This window comes from Hylobates moloch, unplaced genomic scaffold (genome assembly GCF_009828535.3).
Source record: "Hylobates moloch isolate HMO894 unplaced genomic scaffold, HMol_V3 SCAFFOLD_14, whole genome shotgun sequence".
Classification (NCBI taxonomy): Eukaryota; Metazoa; Chordata; class Mammalia; order Primates; family Hylobatidae; genus Hylobates; species Hylobates moloch.
The window spans coordinates 69,872,791-69,895,633 of NW_026652289.1; the positions used below are offsets into that span (position 1 = coordinate 69,872,791).

General features: G+C 43.6%; 2 protein-coding genes across 12 annotated transcripts in view; both read right to left on the reverse strand.

Moving 5' to 3' along the window:
* Window positions 1-21,812, reverse strand: part of CTDSPL2 (CTD small phosphatase like 2) — a 126,659-nt gene extending 104,847 nt beyond the window's left edge. Inside the window, exons 1-2 of one of the 9 annotated variants that reach the window (XM_058427865.1) lie at window positions 21,769-21,812; window positions 20,750-20,851 (exon numbers count right to left, since the gene is read on the reverse strand). The gene's annotated coding sequence lies outside the window, so the exon portion shown is untranslated. Of the gene's footprint in view, window positions 1-4,221; window positions 4,307-6,897; window positions 6,999-7,018; window positions 7,177-20,749; window positions 21,669-21,768 lie in introns of those variants that run through there. The other 8 variants (XM_058427863.1, XM_032175470.2, XM_032175467.2 and 5 more) reach the window with 8 other exon arrangements.
* GOLM2 (golgi membrane protein 2) overlaps window positions 21,802-22,843 on the reverse strand; it is a 122,297-nt gene continuing 121,255 nt past the window's right edge. For 2 of the 3 annotated variants that reach the window (XM_032174184.2, XM_032174183.2), the window contains one exon: window positions 21,802-22,030. In XM_032174184.2, the coding sequence (XP_032030075.1) occupies window positions 21,960-22,030 (71 nt within the window). In that variant the 3' untranslated portion in view covers window positions 21,802-21,959. The remainder of the gene's footprint in view (window positions 22,031-22,843) is intronic. The other variant, XM_058427870.1, reaches the window with a different exon arrangement.

Genomic DNA, 22,843 nt, shown 5'->3' on the forward strand with positions numbered 1-22,843 from the left:
TCACCATGTTGGCCAGGATGGTCTCGATCTCTTGACCTCGTGATCTAACCACCTTGGCCTCCCAAAGTGCTGGGATTACAGGCATAGGCCACCGCACTCAGCCTTTTTTTTTTTTTCTTTTTTTTGAGATGGAGTCTCGCTCTGTCACCCAGGCTGGCATGCGATAGCACCATCTCGGCTCACTACAACCTCCGCCTCCTCAGCTCAAGGGAGTCTTGTGCCTCAGCCACCTGAGTAGCTGGGATTACAGGCAAGCATGCATGCCACCATGCCTAACTTTTGTTTTTTAGCTTTTTTTTTTTGTTTTTTTTTTTTTTTTTTGTAGAAAGGGGGTTTTGCCATGTTGGCCAGGCTGGTCTTGAACTCCTGCCCTCAACCTCCCAAAGTGCTGGGATTAAAAATATACTTTTAAGGCCAGGTATGGTGGCTCACGCCTGTAATCCCAGCACTTTGGGAGGCCAAGGCGGGCGGATCACAAGGTCAGGAGTTTGAGACCAGCCTGGCCAATATGGTGAAACCCCGTCTCTACTAAAAAAATACAAAAGGCCAGGTGCGGTGGCTCACGCCTGTAATCCCAGCACTTTGGGAAGCCAAGGCAGGTGGATCACGAGGTGAGAAGATCGAGACTATCCTGGCTAACACAGTGAAACCCTGACTCTACTAAAAATACAAAAAATTAGCCAGGTGCGGTGGCGGGTGCCTGTAGGCCCAGCTACTAAGGAGGCTGAGACAGGAGAATGGCGTGAACCTGGGAGGGAGAGCTAGCAGTGAGCCGAGATCACGCCACTGCACTCCAGCCTGGGTGACAGAGCAAGACTCTGTCTCAAAAAAGAAAAACAAAAACAAAAAAAATACAAAAATTAGCCGGGCGTGGTGGCGTGCACCTGTAGTCCTAGCTACTCAGGAGGCTGAGGCAGGAGAATCACTTGAACCAGGGAGGCAGAGGTTGCAGTGAGCTGAGATTGTGCCACTGCACTCCAGCCTGGGAAACAGAGTGATACTCCATCTCAAAAGAAAAAAAAAGTGTGGGCCGGGCGCAGTGGCTCACGCTTGTAATCCCAGCACTTTGGGAGGCCGAGGCGGGCGGATCGTGAGGTCAGGAGATTGAGACCACGGTGAAACCCCGTCTCTACTAAAAATACAAAAAATTAGCCGGGCGTGGTGGCAGGCGCCTGTAGTCCCAGCTACTCTGAGAGGCTGAGGCAAGAGAATGGCGTGAACCCAGGAGGTGGAGCTTGCAGTGAGCCGAGATTGCGCCACTGCACTCCAGCCTGGGCGACAGAGAGAGACTCTGTCTCAAAAAAAAAAAAGAAAGAAAAAGAAAAAAAAAGTGTGTGTGTGTGTGTGTATATATATATATGTATATAAAATATTTAAATTCCTACTTAGGCTGAGCACCGTGGCTCACACTTGTAATCCCAAGTATCTTCTACTAGTACGCTGTTTCGCTATTTTCTGTCCCTTTTTTTTTTTTTTTTTTTTTTTGAGGCAGGGGGTCTTGCTCTGTCACCCAGGCTGGAAGACTGGAGTGCAATGGATGGCACCCTCACGGCTCACTGCAGCCTCAACCTCCTGGGCTCAAGCAATTCCCCCTACTCAGCCCTGCTAGTGGCTGGGACTATAGATGTGAGTCACCATGCCCAGCTAATTTTTATATTTTAGGTAGAGACAGGGTTTCACCATGTTGCCCAGGCTGGTCTCGAACTCCTAAGCTCAGGGGATCCGCCTGCCTCAGCCTCCCAAGTGCTGGGATTACAATCATGAGCCACCGAGCCCGGCCTGTTGTGTTGTTTTAATCAAATCAGCAAACACATTTCCATGCTAGAATCCCATGTTGATCATTTATGTTTAATACAGACTTTCTCTTTTTTCTTCAGTCTAACACAGGAATCAGCCAGGTGCGGTGGCTCACGCCTGTAATCCCAGCACTTTGGGAGACAGAGGCAGGTGGATCATCGTGAGGTCAGCAGTTCGAGACCAGCCTGGCCAACATGGTGAAACCCTATCTCTACTAAAAATATAAAAAATTAGCCAGGTGCAGTAGCGGGCACCTGTAATGCCAGCTACTCCGGGGGCTGAGACAGGTGAATCACTTGAATCTGGGAGGCAGAGGTTGCATTGAGCTGAGATGGCGCCACTGCACTGCAGCCTGGGAGACAGAGAGAGACTCTGTTTCAAAAAAATAATAATAATAGGCTGGGCGCAGTGGCTCACACGTGTAATCCCAGCACTTTGGGAGGCCAAAGCAGGCGGATCACAAGGTCAGGAGATCGAGAACAGCCTGGCCAACATGGTGAAACCCCATCTCTACTAAAAAAATACAAAAACTAGCCGGGCATGGTGGCGTGCACCTATAATCCCAGCTACCTGGGAGGCTGAAGTGGGAGAATTGCTTGAACCCGGGAGGCGGAGGTTGCATTGAGCCAAGATCACACCACTGCACTCCAGCCTGGGCGACAGAGCAAGATTTCATCTCAAAAAATAATAATAATAATAAAAAAATAATAATATAGGAACATATGGATATCACAAAATACATAGTCCCTAGTATAGTCAACTGGCCTACTGTGACCTTCATTAAAATATTTGCCTTTAAGGTCTTACAATTCTTCTTGGGGCCACACTTAGTCTCACTATTCCTTACTGTCAGGATCCCAAAGGACTCCAAGCAGCCAAAGTTTCTCACTATAATTCTATCCCCACCACGCCTGTCATCTTTCCAAGACAATGCTCCTATATTCTACACCCCTTCTAATCACAGCCAGTGCATAAAAACTTAACTCTCCTGGCCAGGCGCGGTGGCTCACACCTGTAATCCCAGCACTTTGGAGGCTGAGGCGGGTGGATCACTTGAGGTCAGGAGTTCATGACCAGCCTGACCAACATGGTGAAACCTCATCTCTAATAAAGAAAAAAAATACAAAGTTAGCCAGCCGTGGTGGTCGGTGCCTGTAATCCCAGCTGCTTGGGAGGCTGAGGCAGGAGAATGGCTTGACCCAGGAGGCAGAGGTTGCAGTAAGCTGAGATAGCCACTGCACTCCAGGCTGGGGAACAAGAGCGAAACTCCATCTCAAAAAAAAACCAAAAAAAAACTCTCCTATGTTTCCTTGTCTCTGAACCCTCACCCTGTGTGTGGTACCAGTAAGCTTATTTGATAGTCAATCTGTGCTAATACTGTCAACAAAAGACAATTTTTAAAGTTTCCTCTTTCAGAGAATTTGTGATTTTTAAACAGGACATTTAGAAAAACACTGGAGAGATATAAATAGAGTTAGGCATTGGCTATTCTCAAATTATACCACACAGTCAACTACCTAGTCTACCTATTTGTAATGCAGGTCCAATTACAATTTAATATAGTTTAAATTAAAAAATTAATGTAGTCATACAAACACTAGTGAATATATGTCTGGCTTAGAAATATGCCTCCTGGCAAATGCCAAGTAAGTGAAAACCAAAGCTGCAATTAAACAGTTTTAACATGGGTTCCATATCTGTCAAGTCTCCTCATCATGAGCCAGGTGCAGTGGCTCATGCCGGTAAGCCTAGCACTTTGGGAGGCTTAAGGAGGGAGAATCACTTGAGCCTAGGAGTTTGAGACCAGTCTGGGTGACATAGCGAGACCCCGTCTCCATTAAAAAAAAAAAAAAGTGGGCCAGGTGCGGTGGCTCACATCTGTAATCCCAGCACTTTGGGAGGCCGAGGTGGGTGGATCAACTGAGGTCAGGAGTTCAAGACCAGCCTGGCCAAAACAGAGAAACCCCGTCTCTACTAAAAATACAAAAATTAGCCAGGTGTGGTGGCACGTGCCTGTAGTCTCAGCTACTGAGGAGGCTGAGGCAGGATAATTACTTGAACCCAGGAGGTGGAGTCTGCACTGAGCCAAGATCACACCATTCCACTCCAGCCTGGGCAACAAGAGCGAAACTCTGTCTCAAAAAAAAAAAAAAAAAAAGTAGCAAATGACCCCCTGTAGCCAATTTACTTAAAACAGTCAGGTACTTTTTAGCTTACTTTTAACCACAAAAATTACTTAGAGCACACCACAAATAAACTCCTCTCAGCACACTTGATATTTGTGACTTAAAGTGTCTTTTCTACTGTATGCTTTCACAACTTGGTAAGTTACAATTAGATATTGCTTTAAATTCTGGCAAACCATTTCATTCATTATCTCATCAATCTAAAGCATAGTCTCCTATGATTAGGATAAATTAATACCATTTTGGAGTCGGCTTGGTGGCAAATACCCGTCTTCCCAGCACTTTGGGAGGCTAAGGCAGGAGGATTGCTTGTAGCTAGGAGTTGCAAACCAGCCTGGGCAACATAGTGAGACCCCATCTCTACAAAAAAATAAAAAAATTAGCCAGGTGTGGTGGCATGTGCCTGTAGTCCCAGCTACTTGGGAGGCTGAAGCAGGAGGACCGCATAGGCCCAGGGGTTCAAGACTGCAGTGAGCTATGATCGCACCACTGCACTCCAACCTGGGCCACAGAGAGAGACCCCTATCTCTAAAAAATTAAAAAAGTAAATAAATGCCATTTTACTCAACTAACATCTATAGCTACAAATCCAGAATCTAGTACATTGTTGGTGAACAACAGGTCCAAGTTTCCTTAACCAGAATTAGATGGACTCTGTTATATAATAATCTCATGGAAAACCACTTAACCAGAAATCACAAACTTGAGATCAGCTAGATGAATCTGGAAAGAGAAGACTTCCCCAATTCTTAATTTCTTAACAGTGAGAAAATAGTAACATTACCAGCTCAAGTTAAATGCACAAGAGACACTATGTAGAATGGAATCTTTTGAAATATACAAACCCTGATATTCCTATGCAATCCTATTTAGATTTTCTATATAGCTACAAGTCCACAAAGGTTAAGGACTATATCATTTACAGCTTTTACATTCTTTTTTTTTGAGACGGAGTCTCGCTCTGTCACCAGGCTGGAGTACAGTGGGGTGGTCTTCAGCTCACTGCAACCTCCGCCTCCTGGGTTCAAGCGATTCTCCTGTCTCAGCCTCCCGAGTAGCTGGGACTACAGGTGTGCGCCACCATGCCCGGCTAATTTTTGTATTTTTAGTAGAGATGGAGTTTCACTATGTTGGCCAGGCTGTTCTCAAACTCCTGATCTTGTGATCCACCTGCCTTGGCCTCCCAAAGTGCTGGGATTACAGGCGTGAGCCACCCCACCCAGCCAGCTTATACATTCTTTCAACTCTGAGAAAAGCATTAAAAGACTGCAAGTACTGAATGCATGTAGTACTTCACAATTTAGGAGAACTCTTGAAAACAAGGTGTACAATGCTCACTCAGCTAGCTGCAAACTAATTTTTATTAAAAACATTAATGCTATTAACTACCCAAAAAGGTCATTAAAATACAGACAAAACCTATATACTAGACCAATGATTTAAGATCCCTTTAAGTTGCATATTTGGCTCCATTTTTTAAATAAACTGACTCGGCAAGTAGTTAACTGACTCGGCAAGTAGTTAACGTGCCTGTACCTCCACTATTCAACTCAATCCTAAAAAACTCCTTCACATAAGAGCTACATTTTGCTTGACTTTCTTTATGACCTTGGGCAAAGTCTACCAAATGAGGATTATAATAATGTTTGTGTGTTCCTGTTTATTATTGAAAATTAACCATAACATCTTGCAAACAATAGTGAAATTCTCTAAACTGGACCTATCCAGAAGTGAAAACTTGAGTTACAAATATCAACTGATATTCAATGTGAAAAGTTTCTAAAATTTTAATTTGATTAGTGAAAACAAAACAAAAAAACCTACAAAGATCCCAAATTCAACATGATTAATAAATTCCGAAAACACCAACAGCCTCCTTATTACTTCTCTTTATGAACAATTGGTCTGCAATGTAATTTTCAAAAAAGGAAAGAAAAAGTAAAGAAATATAGTAAAACTAGCTTTAACACGCCATTTCCCTTTTCTAAGAATAACAAATGGACCAGGAACGAAAATTTAAAACTGGGCAAAGAATGGGGAGACAAAGCAATCTACAATCTGAAAATCACACAGATAAATCCATCATTTCAAGTCACTAATTTGTATACCCACTTAAGAAATTCATCTTGGTACTGCGTTACCAGCATTAGGAAGATAAATCCCTGCCTCAGAGGAACATCTACTGAGTACGTTTCATTTCAGGATCTCAGGTAAGTTTACGAGCTCTTAGATCTCTATAGGTTTCCCTAAGGTACGCTGAAGTGTTTCACATCATTCACAAATCCAGCCACCACTAGGGTGAGAAGTAAATAAACAAGATTTACGTATGCAATTATTTACCACAGAACTCTGGTCAAGAATGCAAAAGTAAACACTCATACAGGCATTTAAAATCCAAAGAAAGCAGAAAATATTAAGTATAATAAGGTTCACTCTTTAACTGACCACTATGGAAACCAGAGGCCTTCCACATAGACTGTTCCTTACTACCATCCCGATTTGAAAAAGTAACAATGTCAACTCGAGATTTTAACAGTACAAAAGATAAACAGAACTTAGTCAAATCCCTTCTTCCAGATTCTGAAAAGGTGTTTATAAGAACTGAGATAAGAGCAACGCCCCCCTAAAAGCACCCTACTCGAAAAGAATGAAATGCCGAAAACATCAAGTGGGCCAAAAAGGTTAAAAAAGCTAAACTTCTAACTTAATTACCCAGAGGTTGGGGACTAGGAACGTGAGATCGGAGTGGGGGTGGGTAGCAAAGTGAAATCTAACCCCAGAAATCACAACGCAGGCCGCAACCTAGGAGGTGAAGCTGGCGGGAAGTGAGCTCCCTTTCTGTTCCCAGGGGAAAGTCCAGAAAGGAGCGGCTCCGCACAGCGGACGTATGAAGCGCCAAAGAGTGCATGCCTACCAAGGCGCCAGAGCCGCTGGAGGACCAGGTTTAGAAGGGGAGGAGATCCCGGCAGACGGCCCTGGAAGACGAGGAGGACTAAAACTGGAAGCAGCGGCAGCGTCTGGACGAAGGGGATTACCTAACTGTGACGACAGAGAAGTGTCCTCAGGCTCCGGCGATGGTCCCGACTGCGCAATGTGTGGTGTCTTTCCCGCTTACCCCGCAGCAGCAACAGAACCAGCTCCTTCAGCCAGTCGCCATTTCCCGCCTACCGACCTGCTGCACCGCACGGACAGGGACCCGGATGGAAAGCGGCCTCTCCGCGCAGGCGCCCTGACTTCCTCCTCCCCCTCCCGCCACAATTCCGCGAGGCGGGAGGGAAGGAATGCGGGCAGCCACTACGGCAACAACAACCAAAAAAACACTTTTACTTCCGTGAAGAGCGTTGAAGTTCCTTACGCCGGAAGAAACTCTCTAGTCTGAATCCCAGAGAAAAATTGAACATAAGGCCTTAGTACTGGGTGGATTAAGGAAGGACAAAACCTATCCGGATAAGCAAGGGCCTGGGGGATATTTGTACGTTAGGGGCCTCCGTAGCCGGCTGTGTAGTGGTCGCAGGGCGAGTAGGGAGTAAAGCGTTAGGAGTGGAGAGGCGGGGACCCGAAAGACGGTTTTTCCTCCCGCTCCTAACGGAACTGCTTGGGCCGAGCTGGGAGGGGGAGCGCGCCCTTGCCCCGGAGGCGGGGCTTAGGAACGCGTCGGGCACCCTGGCGGCTAGGGTTTAGTAACTGTGGGCGCGCTGGGTAGGTGGAGCCGAGGGGATAAGGCGGGACTAACGGCTTGGCGCGCTGGAGGAGGTAGTTTGTAGGGAGCTCTGCCCGAGGCCGGGAGAAAGCGAATCTGGCGCCTTTCCTGGGATTTCGGTGGCCCTTGAAGGTTCCCTTTCCAGCTCATTGCCTAGAGGGCGTAGCAGTCGCTTTTGGGTCATAAATATTCATGTCCTTCGACTCAACCCTATGTTGGCGGTGATTCTGCAGGTTGAAAACTCGGATCTTTCAGGCCAGTGGGCTCCTACCTGCGACCCTAGGTCAAAGGACGGTCAGCTCCACACAGTGAAAATGTATCAGTCCGGAGAATCCAGTTCCAGTGGGGTATCGGAAAACCAAGCCTAGTGGTTGGAAGAACATTATTTTTCACTGAAACTCCAAGCCACTCTCCTTATTCGATCAAGAAGTATTTATTGGCCGGGCGCAGTGGCTCAAGCCTGTAATCCCAGCACTTCGGGAGGCCGAGGCGGGCGGATCACGAGGTCAGGAGATCGAGACCATCCTGGCTAACATGGTGAAACCCCGTCTCTACTAAAAAAATACAAAAAACACTAGCCGGGTGCGGTGACAGGCGCCCGTAGTCCCAGCCACTCGGGAGGCTGAGGCAGGAGAATGAATGGCGTGAACCCGGGAGGCAGAGCTTGCAGTGAGCCGAGATCGTGCCACTGCATTCCAGCCTGGGCGACAGAGGGAGACTCCGTCTCAAAAAAAAAAAAAAAAAAAAAAATTATTGAAAAAATAACTAGGTGCGACGGGTAAAACAGTGAGCCAGGCAGACACGGACACTGCCTTCCCCAAAGGTCATGTTTGTTTTTTTTTTTTTTTTTTTGAGACGGAGTCTTCACTCTGTCGCCCAGGATGGAGTGCAGTGGCGCGATGTCTGCTCAAACTTACGCCTCCCGGGTTCAAGCGATTCTTCTGCCTCAGCACCCCGAGTAGCTGGGATTACAGGCGCGCGCCACCACGCCCGGCTAATTTTTGTATTTTTAGTAGAGACGGTTTCACCACGTTGGTCAGGCTGGTCTCGTACTCCTGACCTCGTGATCCGCCCTCCTCGGCCTCCCAAAGTGCTGGGATTATAGGCGTGAGCCACCGCGCCCGGCCAAAGATCATAATCTATTGAGGAAGACACTCAAGTAAACAGAATTTAAAAACTGATAAAGCGAATACAAGGATGGCATGATAGGCGTTGTAGAACACATGAGGGTACCGGCGAGGAGGTCTGGGAAGGTTTCTTTTTTTTTTTACCCAGGCTGGAGTGCAGTGGCGCGATCTCGGCTCACTGCAAGCTCCGCTTCCAGGGTTCACGCCATTCTCCTGCCTCAGCCTCTACGAGTAGCTGGGACCCCGGCTAATTTTTTGTATTTTTGGTAGAGGCGGGGTTTCGCCGTGGTCTCGATCTCCTGACCTCATTATCCGCCCGCCTCGGCCTCCCAAAGTGCTGGGATTACAAGCGTGAGCCACCGCGCCCGGCCGGTTTCATAAGATAACATCTGAGACAAAAAGGAGGAGTTGGTGTTGCAGGGGAAAGAGCGTCTGGGTAAAGGAAACAACAGAGGGAAAAGTCCAAAGATGAGACTGTGTTGAGCCATTGGAGAAGTAGTTCTGTGCGCTAGGAAAAGAGGATGGGAGGGCAGGGGGAAGATGGCAAGAGAGGCTGAGAAGTAAGCAGAAATAACATACCGCTGTGAATCTCATTATTTCTATTTCGAAGTATGAAGCAGGTGGGTTGTCTTCTGAAAACCTTGTATACTACAGATTCTTCCGTCAGAGTTCATTTGCACCCTAAATCTTCCTAGTACAAAAATGCTCTGAATGCGACATTTATTGGGAGCTGGTGGTATACACAGCACAGAACTATTAATAGTAACAGTCCACACACACAAAAATAGATTCCTGAAAAGTTCAGTGGAATCCAACAAATAATTAGTTTATCCAGAGTGTATCATGGAAAGCAGTAAAATACCAACTAAACAGTTACCCCATTATTACTAAAGTTTATTTTATTTATTGATTTATTTTTAGAGACAGGGTCTCACTCCGTTCTCCAGGCTGAAGTTATTAAAGCTCATTGCAACCTCAAAATCCATGGTTCAAGCCATCTTCCTGCCTTGGCCTCCGAAAGTGCTGGGATTACAGGCCTGAGCTACTGCACACAGCCCCTAAAGTTTTGTTTTGCTCTTTGTTTAGAGACAGGGACTTCCTCTGCACTCCTGGCTTGAGTGCAGCGGCATGATCATAACCCACTGCATCCTTAAACACCTGGGCTCGAGTGATCCTCCCACCTCAGCCTCCCAGTATCGAGGACTGGCTAATAAAGTTATTTTTAAATCAGGTAAAAATTAGAAATATTTCTGGGGGAAAAATTTTCCAAGAAATCGTTATTTCAAACCTTCATGTTCCTAAAACTTAAGTAAAATATGCTATTTCCAAAGAGCACTTTTATATGCATTTTGATTCTCCTAATAACCCTATGAGGTAGGGAGAATAGGTGATATTTGTTCCCTGCCTTTCAGTTGAAGACACTGAAATTTGAAAAAAGAAGAAAAACATGCCATATCCAAAGACAATCACAATCATCTAGTAAGAAATATAATAGAGACTCAAGCCCCTATTCTGCTCATTATACCACCTCGTATGGCAATATTATTACCATTGTTAAATTTGGTAAGTTTAGGGCCAGGCCATAATCTCAGCACTTTGGTTGGTTGACGTGGGAGGATCATTGTATCTCAGGGGTTCAAGACCAGCCTTGGCAACATAGTGAGACCTCTATTAAAAAAAAAATTATTAAGTTTAGAAAGGTTGCTGATAGTAAGCCTAAGTCCATTGGCGATTTTTTTTAACATTTTAACACCATTTTTTCACAAGGGATAATTGTTATGTTCTGGTTTTTACCTTAATTTATATCCCATGGTCTCTCTCCTAGCCTCCTTTTCTGCAATATCTAAGTGAATTGTTGTGAAGATCAAATTAGATTATTTATGAAAGCACTTAGCAAGATGCTTTCCTTACTCCTTAAACGGTAGTAGTTAATGTCTTAAAGCTTCTGTAACAATCTAGTCCAAAATTTTAGAATAAAATAATGGTCTAAAAATATGAACTTAAAAAAGTATGAAGTATTTTTAGATGTAAAGCAGTGGCCACAGGAAAAAAATGTAATTAATGCAAAAAGCTAGTAGCAGGTATTTTTGCTTTCTGTTTTTTTTGTTTTGTTTTGTTTTGTTTTTAAGAGGTGGAGTCTTGCTATATTGCCCGGGCGGCCCAGACTGGACTCAAACTCCTGGGCTCAAATGATCCTCTCACCTCAGCCTCCTGAGTAGCTGGAACTACAGGCACATGCCACCATACACAGCTTGAATGCTTTTTAAACTATTCAAAACTACTGCTATATGAAGACACTAATGAAATAGTGTTCATTAAGTAATGTAATAGGGTCAGGCGCGGTGGCTCACGCCTGTCATCCCAGCACTTTCAGAGGCCGAGGTGGGCGGGTCACATGAGGTCAGGAGTTGAGACCAGCCTGGCCAACATGGTGAAACCCCATCTGTACTAAAAATACAAAAATTAGCTGGGTGTGGTGGCACGTGCCCGTAATCTCAGCTACTCAGGAGTCTGAGTCAGGAGAATTGGTTGAACCCGAGAGGCAGAGGTTGCAGTGGGTCAAGATCATGCTACTGCACTCCAGCCTAGGGGACAGAATGAGATTCCATCTCAAAAAAAAAAAAATGTAGGCTGGGCATGGTGGCTCACGCCTGTAATCCCAGCACTTTGGGAGGCAGAGGTGGGTGGATCACGAAGTCAGGAGTTCGAGAACAGCCTGGCCAACATGGTGAAACCTCGACTCTACTAAGGATACAAAAAATTAGCCGGGTGTGGTGGCACGTGCCTGTAATCCCAGCTACTCGGGAGGCTGAGGCAGGAGAATCCCTTGAACCTGGGAGGCAGAGGTTGCAGTGAGCCAAGATCACGTCATTGCACTCCAGCCTGGGCAATGGGGCGGGACTCCGTCTCAGAAAAAAAAAAAAAAGTAATGTAATACAAACACCTCAAATCTTCAGCAGTCTTTCAGTAGGTCCTTATTCCAGAGTACATGGAATATATTTACCTTTTACCTGAAATATAAGGCATTTGTTCTTCACAGTTCATTCTTATGTTAATTCTATGATGTATATGTTTTTGTCACTTATTGCAACTCAGTAAGGCAATAATATTCATATTAAATATTGAAACACCAGAACTGCTATTTTGCTCCACTGTTGCAATTACTTGATGGCAATGGTCATCTGAAACTTAATGTGGTCAAAACTAAATTTTTAATTTTCTCTCAAACCTGCACCTCCTTAAGTATTCTCTGCCTTACTGAATGCAGTTTTTCTTTCTCATACCCAATGTCCAATTTTAAAGTACAATAAACTTTCAAAATGAATTCTGAATCGAAACACTTCTCATCACCTCAACTGCTTCTCTAGTTCAATAACCATCATATTTAACTTGGAATGCTATAACAGCCTTTAAAGTCTTTCAATTTCACTCTTGAACCCCTTCAATCTTTTCAACACAGCAGCCAGTTTTTTGCTGTTTTTTTGTTTGTTTTTTTTTTTGAGACAGAGTCTTGCTCTATTGCCCAGGCTGGAGTGCAGTGGCACAATCTCGGCTCATTGCAACCTCCACCTCCTGGGTTCAAGCGATTCACCTGCCTCAGCCTCCCAAGTAGCTGGGATTACAGGTGTGCACTACCACCACTGGCTAATTTTTGTTTTTGTTTTTTTTTAAAAATATGGAGTCTTGCTCTTGTCACCCAGGCTGGAGTGCAATGGCTCAATCTTGGCTCACTGCAACCTCTGCCTCATGGCCGGGCGCAGTGGCTCATGCCTGTAATCCCAGCACTTTGGGAGGCCGAGGCAGGCAGATCGTGAGGTCATGAGATCGAGACCAGCCTGGCCAACATGATGAAACCCCAAAAATACAAAAATTAGCCAGGCGTGGTGGCGGGCACCTGTAATCCCAGCTACTGGTGAGGCTGAGGCAAGAGAATCACTTGAAACCGGAAGGCGGAGGTTGCAGTGAGCCGAGATTGCTCCACTGCACTTCAGCCTGGGTGGAAGAGCGAAACTCCATCTCAAAAAAAAAAAAAATCTCATTAGTAGTATTCTGTATTTAATACATGTTGGGTATATTGGTTAAGTAAAATATCAAAATCTCACTCTTTTAAAAAAAAATGTGGGCTGGGCGCGGTGGCTCACGCCTGTAATCCCAGCACTTTGGGAGGCCGAGGCGGGTGGATCACAAGGTCAGGAGATCGAGACCATACTGTCTAACACGGTGAAACCCCGTCTCTACTGAAAAATACAAAAAATTAGCCAGGCTTGGTGGCAGGCGCCTGTAGTCCCAGCTGCTTGGGAGGCTGAGGCAGGAGAATGGCGTGAACTCAGGAGGCAGAGCTTGCAGTGAGCCGAGATCGTGCCACTGCCCTCCAGCCTGGGCGACAGAGCGAGACTCTGTCTCAAAAAAAAAAAAAAAAAAAAGTGGCTACTAGAAAATTTAAAAATATATAGGTGGTTTCAATATTTCAATTGAATAGTGCTATACAAGATATTCACATTGCATGTTTTAACACCACCTCTTCAGAAAGGCCTTCCCTGATCATCCTATCTAAAATAGCACCCCTCCATCACTATTCATTTTATTTTTTGTTTGTTTTTGTTTTTTGAGGCTGAGTCTTGCTCTGTTGCCCAGGCTGGAGTGCACTGGCGTGATCTCAGCTCACTGCAACGTCTGCCTCCAGGGTTCAAGTGATTCTCCTGCCTCAGCCTCCTGAGTAGCTGGGACTACAGGCACATGCCACCATGCCCTGCTATTTTTGTATTTTTAGCACAGATGGGGTTTCACCATGTTGGCCAGGCTGGTCTCAAACTTCTGACCTCAGGTGATTTGCCTGACTCGGCCTCCCAAAGTGCTGGGATTACAGGCGTGAGCCACCGGGCTGGCCCATTATTTATTTATTTATTTATTTATTTATTTATTTATTTATTTATTTATTTTTGAGACAGATTCTCACTCTGTCGCCGAGGCTGGAGTGCAATGGCGCGATCTCGGCTCACTGCAACCTCTGCCTTCCGGGTTCAAGCTATTCTCCTGCCTCAGTGAGTAGCTGGGATTATAGGCACGTGCCACCACGCTCGGCTAATTTTTTTGTATTTTTAGTAGAGATGGGGTTTCACCATGTTGGTCAGGCTGGTCTCATACTCCTGACCTCGTGATCCGACCAACTCGGCCTCCCAAAGTGCTGGGATTACAGGCCTGAGCCACCAGGCCCGGCCTACTGGCCTATTATTCACTTTATTCTGGCTTCTTTTTCTCAGCATTTATCACTACTGGTCATATAATAAGCATATAAAATAATTTTGTGTCTCCCTCTAATATGTATGTTCCATGAAGGCAGGGATTTTGTCACGGCTGTATCCCCAGTACTCTGAACAGTTCTGTACACATATTAGGTATTCAATACATAGTTGCAAGAATGGTCATTGTTCTGCCATGATAGAATCCCATGTTAGAGAGTTGGATGGATAGTGTCTTAAGGGCTGTACATTAATTTTGACGAATAAATCCAAAATTCAAATTTCGGAGTCAACATTTCAACCCTCTGTTTCCAAATACTTGGACATGTTAGTTTGTATGTCTTCAAGTTCATTTTTCCTCCATCTCCAATCTGCTATTAAACCCATCTGATGAATTTTTCTTTTCAGTTATTGTTCTTTGCAGTTCTAGAATCTCATTAGGATTTTAATAATTTCCATGTCTGTGCTGAGATTCCCTATCTGTTCTTTCATTAACATATTTTCATTTAATTCTTTAAACATATTTATAATAGCTCCATTAACAAATACAATAAAGGCTGGGTGCAGTGACTCATGCCTGTAGTCCTAGCACTTTGGGAAGCCGAGACAGGTGGATTGCCTGAGCTCAGGAATTCAAGACCAGCCTGGGCAACATGGTGAAACCCTGTCTCCACTAAAATACACAAAAATTAGCTGGGTGTGCTGTTGCGTGCCTGTAGTCCCAGCTACTCAGGAGGATGAGGCACGAGAATTGCTTAAACCTGGGATGTGGAGGTTGCAGTGAGCCAAGGTGGTGCCACTGCACTCCTGCCTGGGTGACAGAGCAAGACTGTCTCCAGACTGGGTGCGGTGGCTCACGTCTGTAATCCCAGCACTTTGGGAGGCCGAGGCGGGCGGATCACGAGGTCAGGAGATCGAGACCATCCTGGCTAACATGGTGAAACCCCATCTCTACTAAAAATACAAAAAATTAGCTGGGCGTAGTGGCGGGCACCTGTAGTCCCAGCTACTCGGAGGGGCTGAGGCAGGAGAATGGCGTGAACCTGGGAGGCGGAGCTTGCAGTGAGCAGAGATCGCACCACTGCACTCCAGCCTGGGCGACAGAGTGAGACTCCATCTCAAAAAAAAAAAAACAAAAAACAAAAAAAAGACTGTCTCCAAAACAAAACAAATAAGAATAACAAAGTCCACCCCAATTTTAAAAAACTATGGATCACATTTTCTCATCTCTTTGTAGGTCTAGTCATTTTTTAGGGAACACTGGACATTATGAATAATAATGTTTTAGAGACTCTAGATTCTGTTGTCTTCCCTGAAAAGTGATGATTCTTGTTTTAGCAGGCACTTCAGTTACTGAGTGGTCACCTAAACTTGTTGATGCTTGGTTTTATTTATACTTTGTTAGTTCACATTTATGGAAAGCCTAAGGAGACTTGCAAGCCCTATGTTGGCAGGACTCAAGCTCCATACTCTGTTTCCCCTGCTCATCTTGTCAAGGCTTGACTTTAGGCTTTGATAAGGCAGAGGTAGAATAGGTCTTACTGTAGGGGATGGGGTTTACTCCTAATATGCAGCCTTTCTAATGTTTCAGCTGTTGCTGCAATTTTTTTTTTTTTTTTTTTTTGAGACAGAGTTTCCCTTTGTCACCCGGGCTGGAGTGCAGTGGCATGATCTTGGCTCACTGCAACCTCTGCCTCCTGGGTTCAAGTGATTCTTGTGCCTCAGCCTCCCGAGTAGCTGGAATTACAGGCACATGCCACCACGCCCAGCTAATTTTTGTGTTTTTTTTAGTAGAGATGGAGTTTCGCCATGTTGGCCAGGCTGGTCTCAAACTCCCGACCTCAGGTAATCCACCTGCCTCGGCCTCCCAGTGTTGAGATTACAGGCATGAGCCACCTGCCCAGCCTGTTGCTGCAATTGTTAAAGATGTTCACCTTGGCAGGCCCAGAAATCCAATGTCCCTTAGCACTGCTTTTGTGCCAAAACTTCTTGGCCTCTGGTATCTCTATTCTGTTCTCAACCCTGTAGCAACTGCTATCTGTAAGCATTAGATGGTCTTTTTTCTGAGCATGTACAGCCCAGCCCTCAGCCATGGACTTGTGGGGACCTCTATATGGATTTCTGGGGCTGCCTCTGTGAACAGCTCCCTCTTCTCTGGTGTCGCACCAAACAGACTCCAAATGTTTCAGCTGCTCCCTATGATCTCTGCCTTCTCAGTTCAGCAGACCCACTGTGCTCTGCTCTTACTCCCAGTCTCTTTACACCATAAAAAGTGGAATGATTGTGGGGCTCACTGCCTAAGTTTCCCTTCTCTCAGAGATAGTAGTCTTGTGCTGGCTGGAAATAGTTGCCTAATACATCTTGTCGAGTTTTATAGGTGCCACTAATCCAAGAGGGCTAGTCAAGTTACTCCAACATAGCCAGAAGCAGAAGTCTCCCTTTCCTTACCTCAGACTTTTTTTTTTTCTTTTTTTTTTAGTCAGAGTCTCACTCTGTCACCCAGGTTGGAGTAGAGTGGTATGGTCATGGGTCACTGCAGCCTTGACCTCCTGGGCTCAAGCGTCCTCCCACCTCAGCATCCCAGGTAGCTGGAACTACAGGCATACACCACTACAGGCACATACCCGGCTAATTTTTGTATTTTTTGTAGAGACAAGAGTTTCACCATGATGCCCAAGCTGGTCTTGAACTCCTGGGCTTAAGGAATCCGTCCACCTTGGCCTCCCAAAGTGCTGGGATTACAGGCATAAGCCACTGTGCCTGGCCTCCCTCAGATTTTTGAAGTGAAACTAAGGGAAGAGGAGCAGCCCCTCCCAGGTAGCAAAACTAAGAAAATATGATCTGTTAGAAGCCACAGTTAGAACTTTGAGGAGGGAGCTAGTTTGAGACAAGGTAGTAAGTAGAGGGAAGTAGAAATGGCAGTTGGTGAAACAAAGTCCTGGCAGCATTCAAGTCCTTGTTTCAGTCGTCTTTAAGTCCAGGGGATTCCTATTCTTTATGCACTTTTCTTACATGAACCATTACATTTCCCCCCTTTTTCTGGGTTAGTTGGTTGAATTTTCATTTGGAACTCTTAGTGAAGAGAGTTTTAAAAGAAACTGGGAAGGGTGCGGTGGCTCATGCCTGTAATCCCAGTGCTTTGGGAGGCCGAGGTGGATCACGAGGTCAAGAGATTGAGACAATCCTGGCCAACATGGTGAAACCCCGTCTCTACTAAAAATACATAAATTAGCTGGGCATGGTGGCACGTGCCTGTATTCCCAGCTACTCGGGAGCCTGAGGCATGAGAATCGCTTGAACCCAGGAGGCAGAGGTTGCAGTGAGCCAAGATGGCGCCACTGCACTCCAGCCTGGCGACAGAGCTAGACTTCGTCTCAAAAAAAAAAAAAAAAAAATTAGAACTGAATGTCGATGGCCCACATGTGATGTGAAAACTCTATAACCTAGACTGAAAATGTATTAATGACACACTGTTCCATTGAAACCATATGCCGCACATAAGAGAATAGGTGTTTCTAAGGTCAGCCCCATTATGGAAAGTGACTACCTTCCTGATACAGTTTGGCTCTGTGTCCCCACCCAAATCTCATCTCGAATTGTAATCCTCATGTGTAGAGGCAGGGACCTGGTGAGAGGTGACTGGTTAATGGCAAGGGTTTCTCCCATGATGTTCTTGTGATAGTGAGTGAGTTCTCACAAGATCCAATGGTTTTAAAAATGGCAGTTTCCTGTGTGCACACTTTCTCTCCTGCCACCATGTAAGATGTGCCTTGCTTCCTTTTTGCCTTCTGCCATGATTGTAAGTTTCCTGAGGCCCCCCCAGCCATGCGGAACTGTGAGTCATTAAACCTCTTTCCTGTATAAATTACCGAGTCTCAGGTAGTACCTTTATAGCAGTGTGAAAACAGACTAATACACTTCCTCGTAAGTATGTTGTTGCTTTTTTTCTGAGATGGAGTTTTGCTCTGTCGCCCAGGCTGGAGCACAGTGGCTCGATCTTGGCTCACTGCAACCTCCGCCTCCTGGGTTCAAGCGATTCTCCTGCCTCAGCCTCCCAAGTAGCTGGGATTACAGGTGCATGCCACCATGCCCGGCTAATTTTTGTGTTTTCTTAATAGAGACAGGGTTTCACCATGTTGGCCAGGCTGGTCTCAAACTCCTGACCTTGTGATCTGCCTGCCTTAGCCTCCCAAAGTGCTGGGATTACAGGCATGAGCCACCATGCCTGTCTTGTTGCTGCTTTTTTAAAAAACAAATTCTCTGTCCTCATAGTCAAGCAAATTTTGTTGTTACATGATTACAGGAATGAGAAGCCCAAAAGACACAATCTTAAGATTTTTTCAAACAGTGTGTCATATTTTAGAAATGATTTTGAAGTCATATTCACGTTTCTTCTAAAATTATCTTTCCATGTATATTTGCTTCATTTTTATTTATGGGTCAGTAGCAATATCTAAACTTACAAGGGTCTCCCTATCTTGACCCCTCCATACTTCTTCAGCCTCATTTCTCTCTCCCTTGCGTATTCCATTCCAGCCACATAACTGTAATGTTTTAGTTCAGTAAAACCTAGTTGTTTGGAACCTTAGAACATTCATTCATTCACTGATTTATTTGAGACAGAGTCTTGCTCTGTCACCCAGGCTGGAGTGCAGTGGTGTGATCTTGGCTCACTGTGACCTCCGCCTCCCGGGTTCAAGTGATTCTCCTGCATCAGCCTCCTGAGTAGCTGGGATTACAGGCGCACACCACCACCCCCAGCTAATTTTTGTATTTTTAGTAGAGACACGGTTTCACCATGTTGGTCAGGCTGGTCTCGAACTCTTGACCTGGTGATCTGCCCGCCTCGGCCTCCCAAAGTGCTGGGATTATAGGCGTGAGCCACTGCGCCCAGCCAGAACTTTTATTTTTAATAGCTCTTTAACACTATTTAAAGTTATCTTGTTCATTTGTTTACTTGTGTATTGTCTTGACTGCCCCCACTTGAATGTACGCTCCATGCGAACAGAGACCTTGTCTATCTTATCCACTTATCTTAATACCTAGAACAATGCTGGGCACACAATAGGCATTCAATATTTGTTGAATAAACTAGACCTACAGTAAAGAGCCCTGGTGTAAAAATATTTGGTTTTCAGGACGGGTATGGTAGCTCATGCCTGTAATCCCAGCACTTTGGGAGGTCGAGGCAGGTGGATCACCTGAGGTCAGGAGTTTGAGACCAGCCTGGCCAACATGGTGAAACCCTGTCTCTACCAAAAATACAAAAATTAGCCAGGTGTGGTGGCACGTGCCTGTAATCCCAGCTACTTGGGAGGCTGAGGCAGGAGAATTGCTTGAATCTGGGAGACAGAGGTTGCAGTGAGCCGAGATGCGCCACTGCACTCCAGCCTGGGCAACAAAGTGAGATTCTGTTTCAAAAAAAAAAAAAAATTTGGTTTTTTAGTTTGGCTTAACTTAAAAGGAGTGCTAAACTTACTCAGATTTTAGTGTTAAAATGTATTTACATCATGGGTGTGATGTTTGTGTATGTATTAGAATCGGCAAAACAGTGAAACAAGTTTAATTTTTAATTTATTAGAACCCAGTAAATGATGATTTTAAAAGCAGAGTTTCCATCAAATTAACACTTAATTCAGGGCAAAAATACATTTAAAAAACCTAAATCTTAAGGCAGAAGTAAAACATTATAAAAACAGTATGTCTAATACAGACTGTAAAATGTCAGAATTTTAAGAGATTCACATAGTATTTTATAGCACTAAAATATTAATACAGTCAGAAATATTATCAATTGGTCCAAGATTTCTGTTTATAAAATGTCTAGACTGCTAATTGAAGAAATGTTGCTGTATAAGTAATAGCTACAATACAACCAACCAAGTGATTGTTTTTATGACAAAAGAACTAAGGCAGGTAATTGCATGGTTTCCATTTGTAAAGCTTTTGCAGTATTAAAATATAAAGTATTACTAGGGGTATTTTTTGATTCATCTCCCTACCCTAATGCCCCCAAAATGTACATCACTTCCCTTTAACTCTTTTTTAAAATTCTGTGAACCACCATACCTATTCATTGTAGGCCTGACCCTATAAAGGCATGAATTGTTTAATTTGATATGGTGGAAAAACAATTTTAGTAAACTACTACATCTTTTCCTAGTCATTGAGCAATTTCAAACAGAAATCTTAAGAATTTTTGCACCTCAACAAGTGAACAACCTGTTTCTTTACCATTATAAGTTTGAATTTTGCCTAGAATCTGTTAGTACCCAGGGGAAAACACATTTCATGTTTATGTGCAATTAACAGTAGCCCTTCTGAAAAACAGGGTTAACAATCTTAAATTTCCCCTTGTGATCAAAACCTTTTGTTTTTAGGGGGCAGGATAAGATTTAAAAGTGCTTTAAATCAGAAAACAAGAATTAGCTAGCTTACACATTCCACTGAATAGTGTCAAAAAAGATAAATGCATTTAAAATAATTTGTAAGTCCAGCAAATATAAGCTTGATGGGTTCTTAACTAACATATTAAGTAATTACAAAGATTCATTTTTTTAACAAACTTTTAAGCTATTTTAATAAAATGGCTATAGACCTCACTGTACTTCTATTTATCTGTGCATTAATAAAAACCTGTTAAAATTCCTTATTTAGTACTTCCGAAAAAGTCTAATCAAATAAGATCACTAAAATTACCAGAAAAGCTTTGAAATACTGATTGCAGATTCATTTCAAAGTAGATTTAACCCCTTTCAGGATCTGGTGTTTAAATCATGAATGTTTTCACCAACTTCAACTCTGAAAATATAAAAATTTTAGCCAGTTCTGGCTATAGTTAAACAGTACTGGTATTACTTGAAAAAATAAAAATTAAAAATATATTGTCAATCATGCATTCCACAATTTCAAGAACTAAGATATAACTCATAAATATTGTTATGTCTTTGCAGGTTATCTCAATTTCCATCAGGCCTTAGCTGAAAGCTCATCTGCCAAAACACATCAGCACTCATGTAAAATAAAAGGAGTAGGGAGATGACTTTGTACACAATACTGTCCAGTGTTTGGCTTCCAGTTTCCTCTTGTGTGTAACTATTCTAGGTATGACTCCTTGAGCATGAAATGAGGGGTAGATAGAACAGAACAGCTATTGGGCTAACAAGAATTAGTGTGTAGACTGGGCACAGTGGCTCATGCCTGGATTTCCAGCACTTTGGGAGGCCAAGGCAGGAGGATCACCTGAGGTCAGGAGTTCAAGACCAGCCTGGCCAACATGGTGAAACCTGTCTCTATTAAATAGACAATTATTAGCTATTAAAAATACAAAAATTAGCTGGGCATGGTGGTGGGTGCCTGTAATCCCAGCTACTTGGGAGGCTGAGGCAGGAGAATTGCCTGAATCCAGGAGGCAGAGGTTGCAGTAAGCCGAGATTGTGCCATTGCACTCCAGCCTGGGAAACAAGACTAAAACTCTGTCTCAAAAAAAAAAAAAAAAAAAAAAAGAATTAGAGTATAAAAAGTTTTATGCTGAATATCTGTTCTGTTCTTACTGTGGTTATGCTATGCCACATATAACCTGTACAACCATTTTGTCCTGTTTATCTATTTGTGGAAATAAGTCGGCTCAATAAAATGTGAAATATACATTAGTTTGCTTTAGATGCAAAGATTAGCTGTTTTTGGCTTAACTGTATCATAACCAAAAAAGGCTATACCTTGATAATACAATATGAAAAAGTTCACATATGTACATGGGTACATTCCTTCATTAAAGTTTTTCCTTAATTCTATCTCAATGTATCTTTACAACTGATACAATTCATTTTTACAACAAAAGTCAGAAAGGACGAAGTAGAATGATTTCATTTTACAGCACTTTAGGTTTTCTGAAGCATTCCTTTAGGACTTAAAGGACATCATTGAAATGTTGCTTTCCATAGTCTGCAGGATCCATTTGAAGCTCTCGTTCTTCATCATCTGTAAGTAAAATAATTTTGTATCAACATGTTATTTTTTAAATCACTGCAGAAATCCAATTAATGTCTCAGTTTTTCCTAGCCTTAAGGTAGTTTCCTGCTTGTTATTTTACACCTAGTACAAATAGTGTTCTATTTCTTAGTTGCTTGGCTAAAGAGTGAAAAGTATGTGGAACTATTTTGCAAGATTAATTTTAACAAATCTTTAGAAAATAGACATAGATGACAGACAAGCAGAAATAGAGCTAGATAGACATAGCTAGCAAAACTTTAGGAACGCACAAATATTGAGGAGTTAATATTTTTATATAAATATAGTTTTTTTTTTTTTGAGATGGACTCTCACTCCATTGCCTAGGCTGGAGTGCAGTGGTGCGATCTTGGCTCACTGCAACCTCTGTCTCCCAGGATCAAGCGATTCTCCTACCTTAGCCTCCCAAGTAGCTGGGACTACAGGCACCTGTCACCATGCCTGGCTAATTTCTGTATTTTTAGTAGAGACGGGGTTTTACCATGTTGGCCAGGCTGGTCTCAAACTCTTCACCTCAGGTGATCTGCCCACCTCGGCCTCCTAAAGTGCTGGGATTACAGGTGTGAGCCACAGTGCCCAGCCTAAATATATTATTTCTATATAGATGATATTTAGTCCTTTAAATTAAAGCTTTGGTAGAAACATTTCTATACACATTTTCAGGCTTTTAAAAATCAATTTTTTTTCTAATTATAAAAGTATCCAATATAGTATTTTAAAAATTATAAAAGAAAGAAAAATAAAAGTCACTCACAATCCCAACATTTAACATTTTAGTGAATT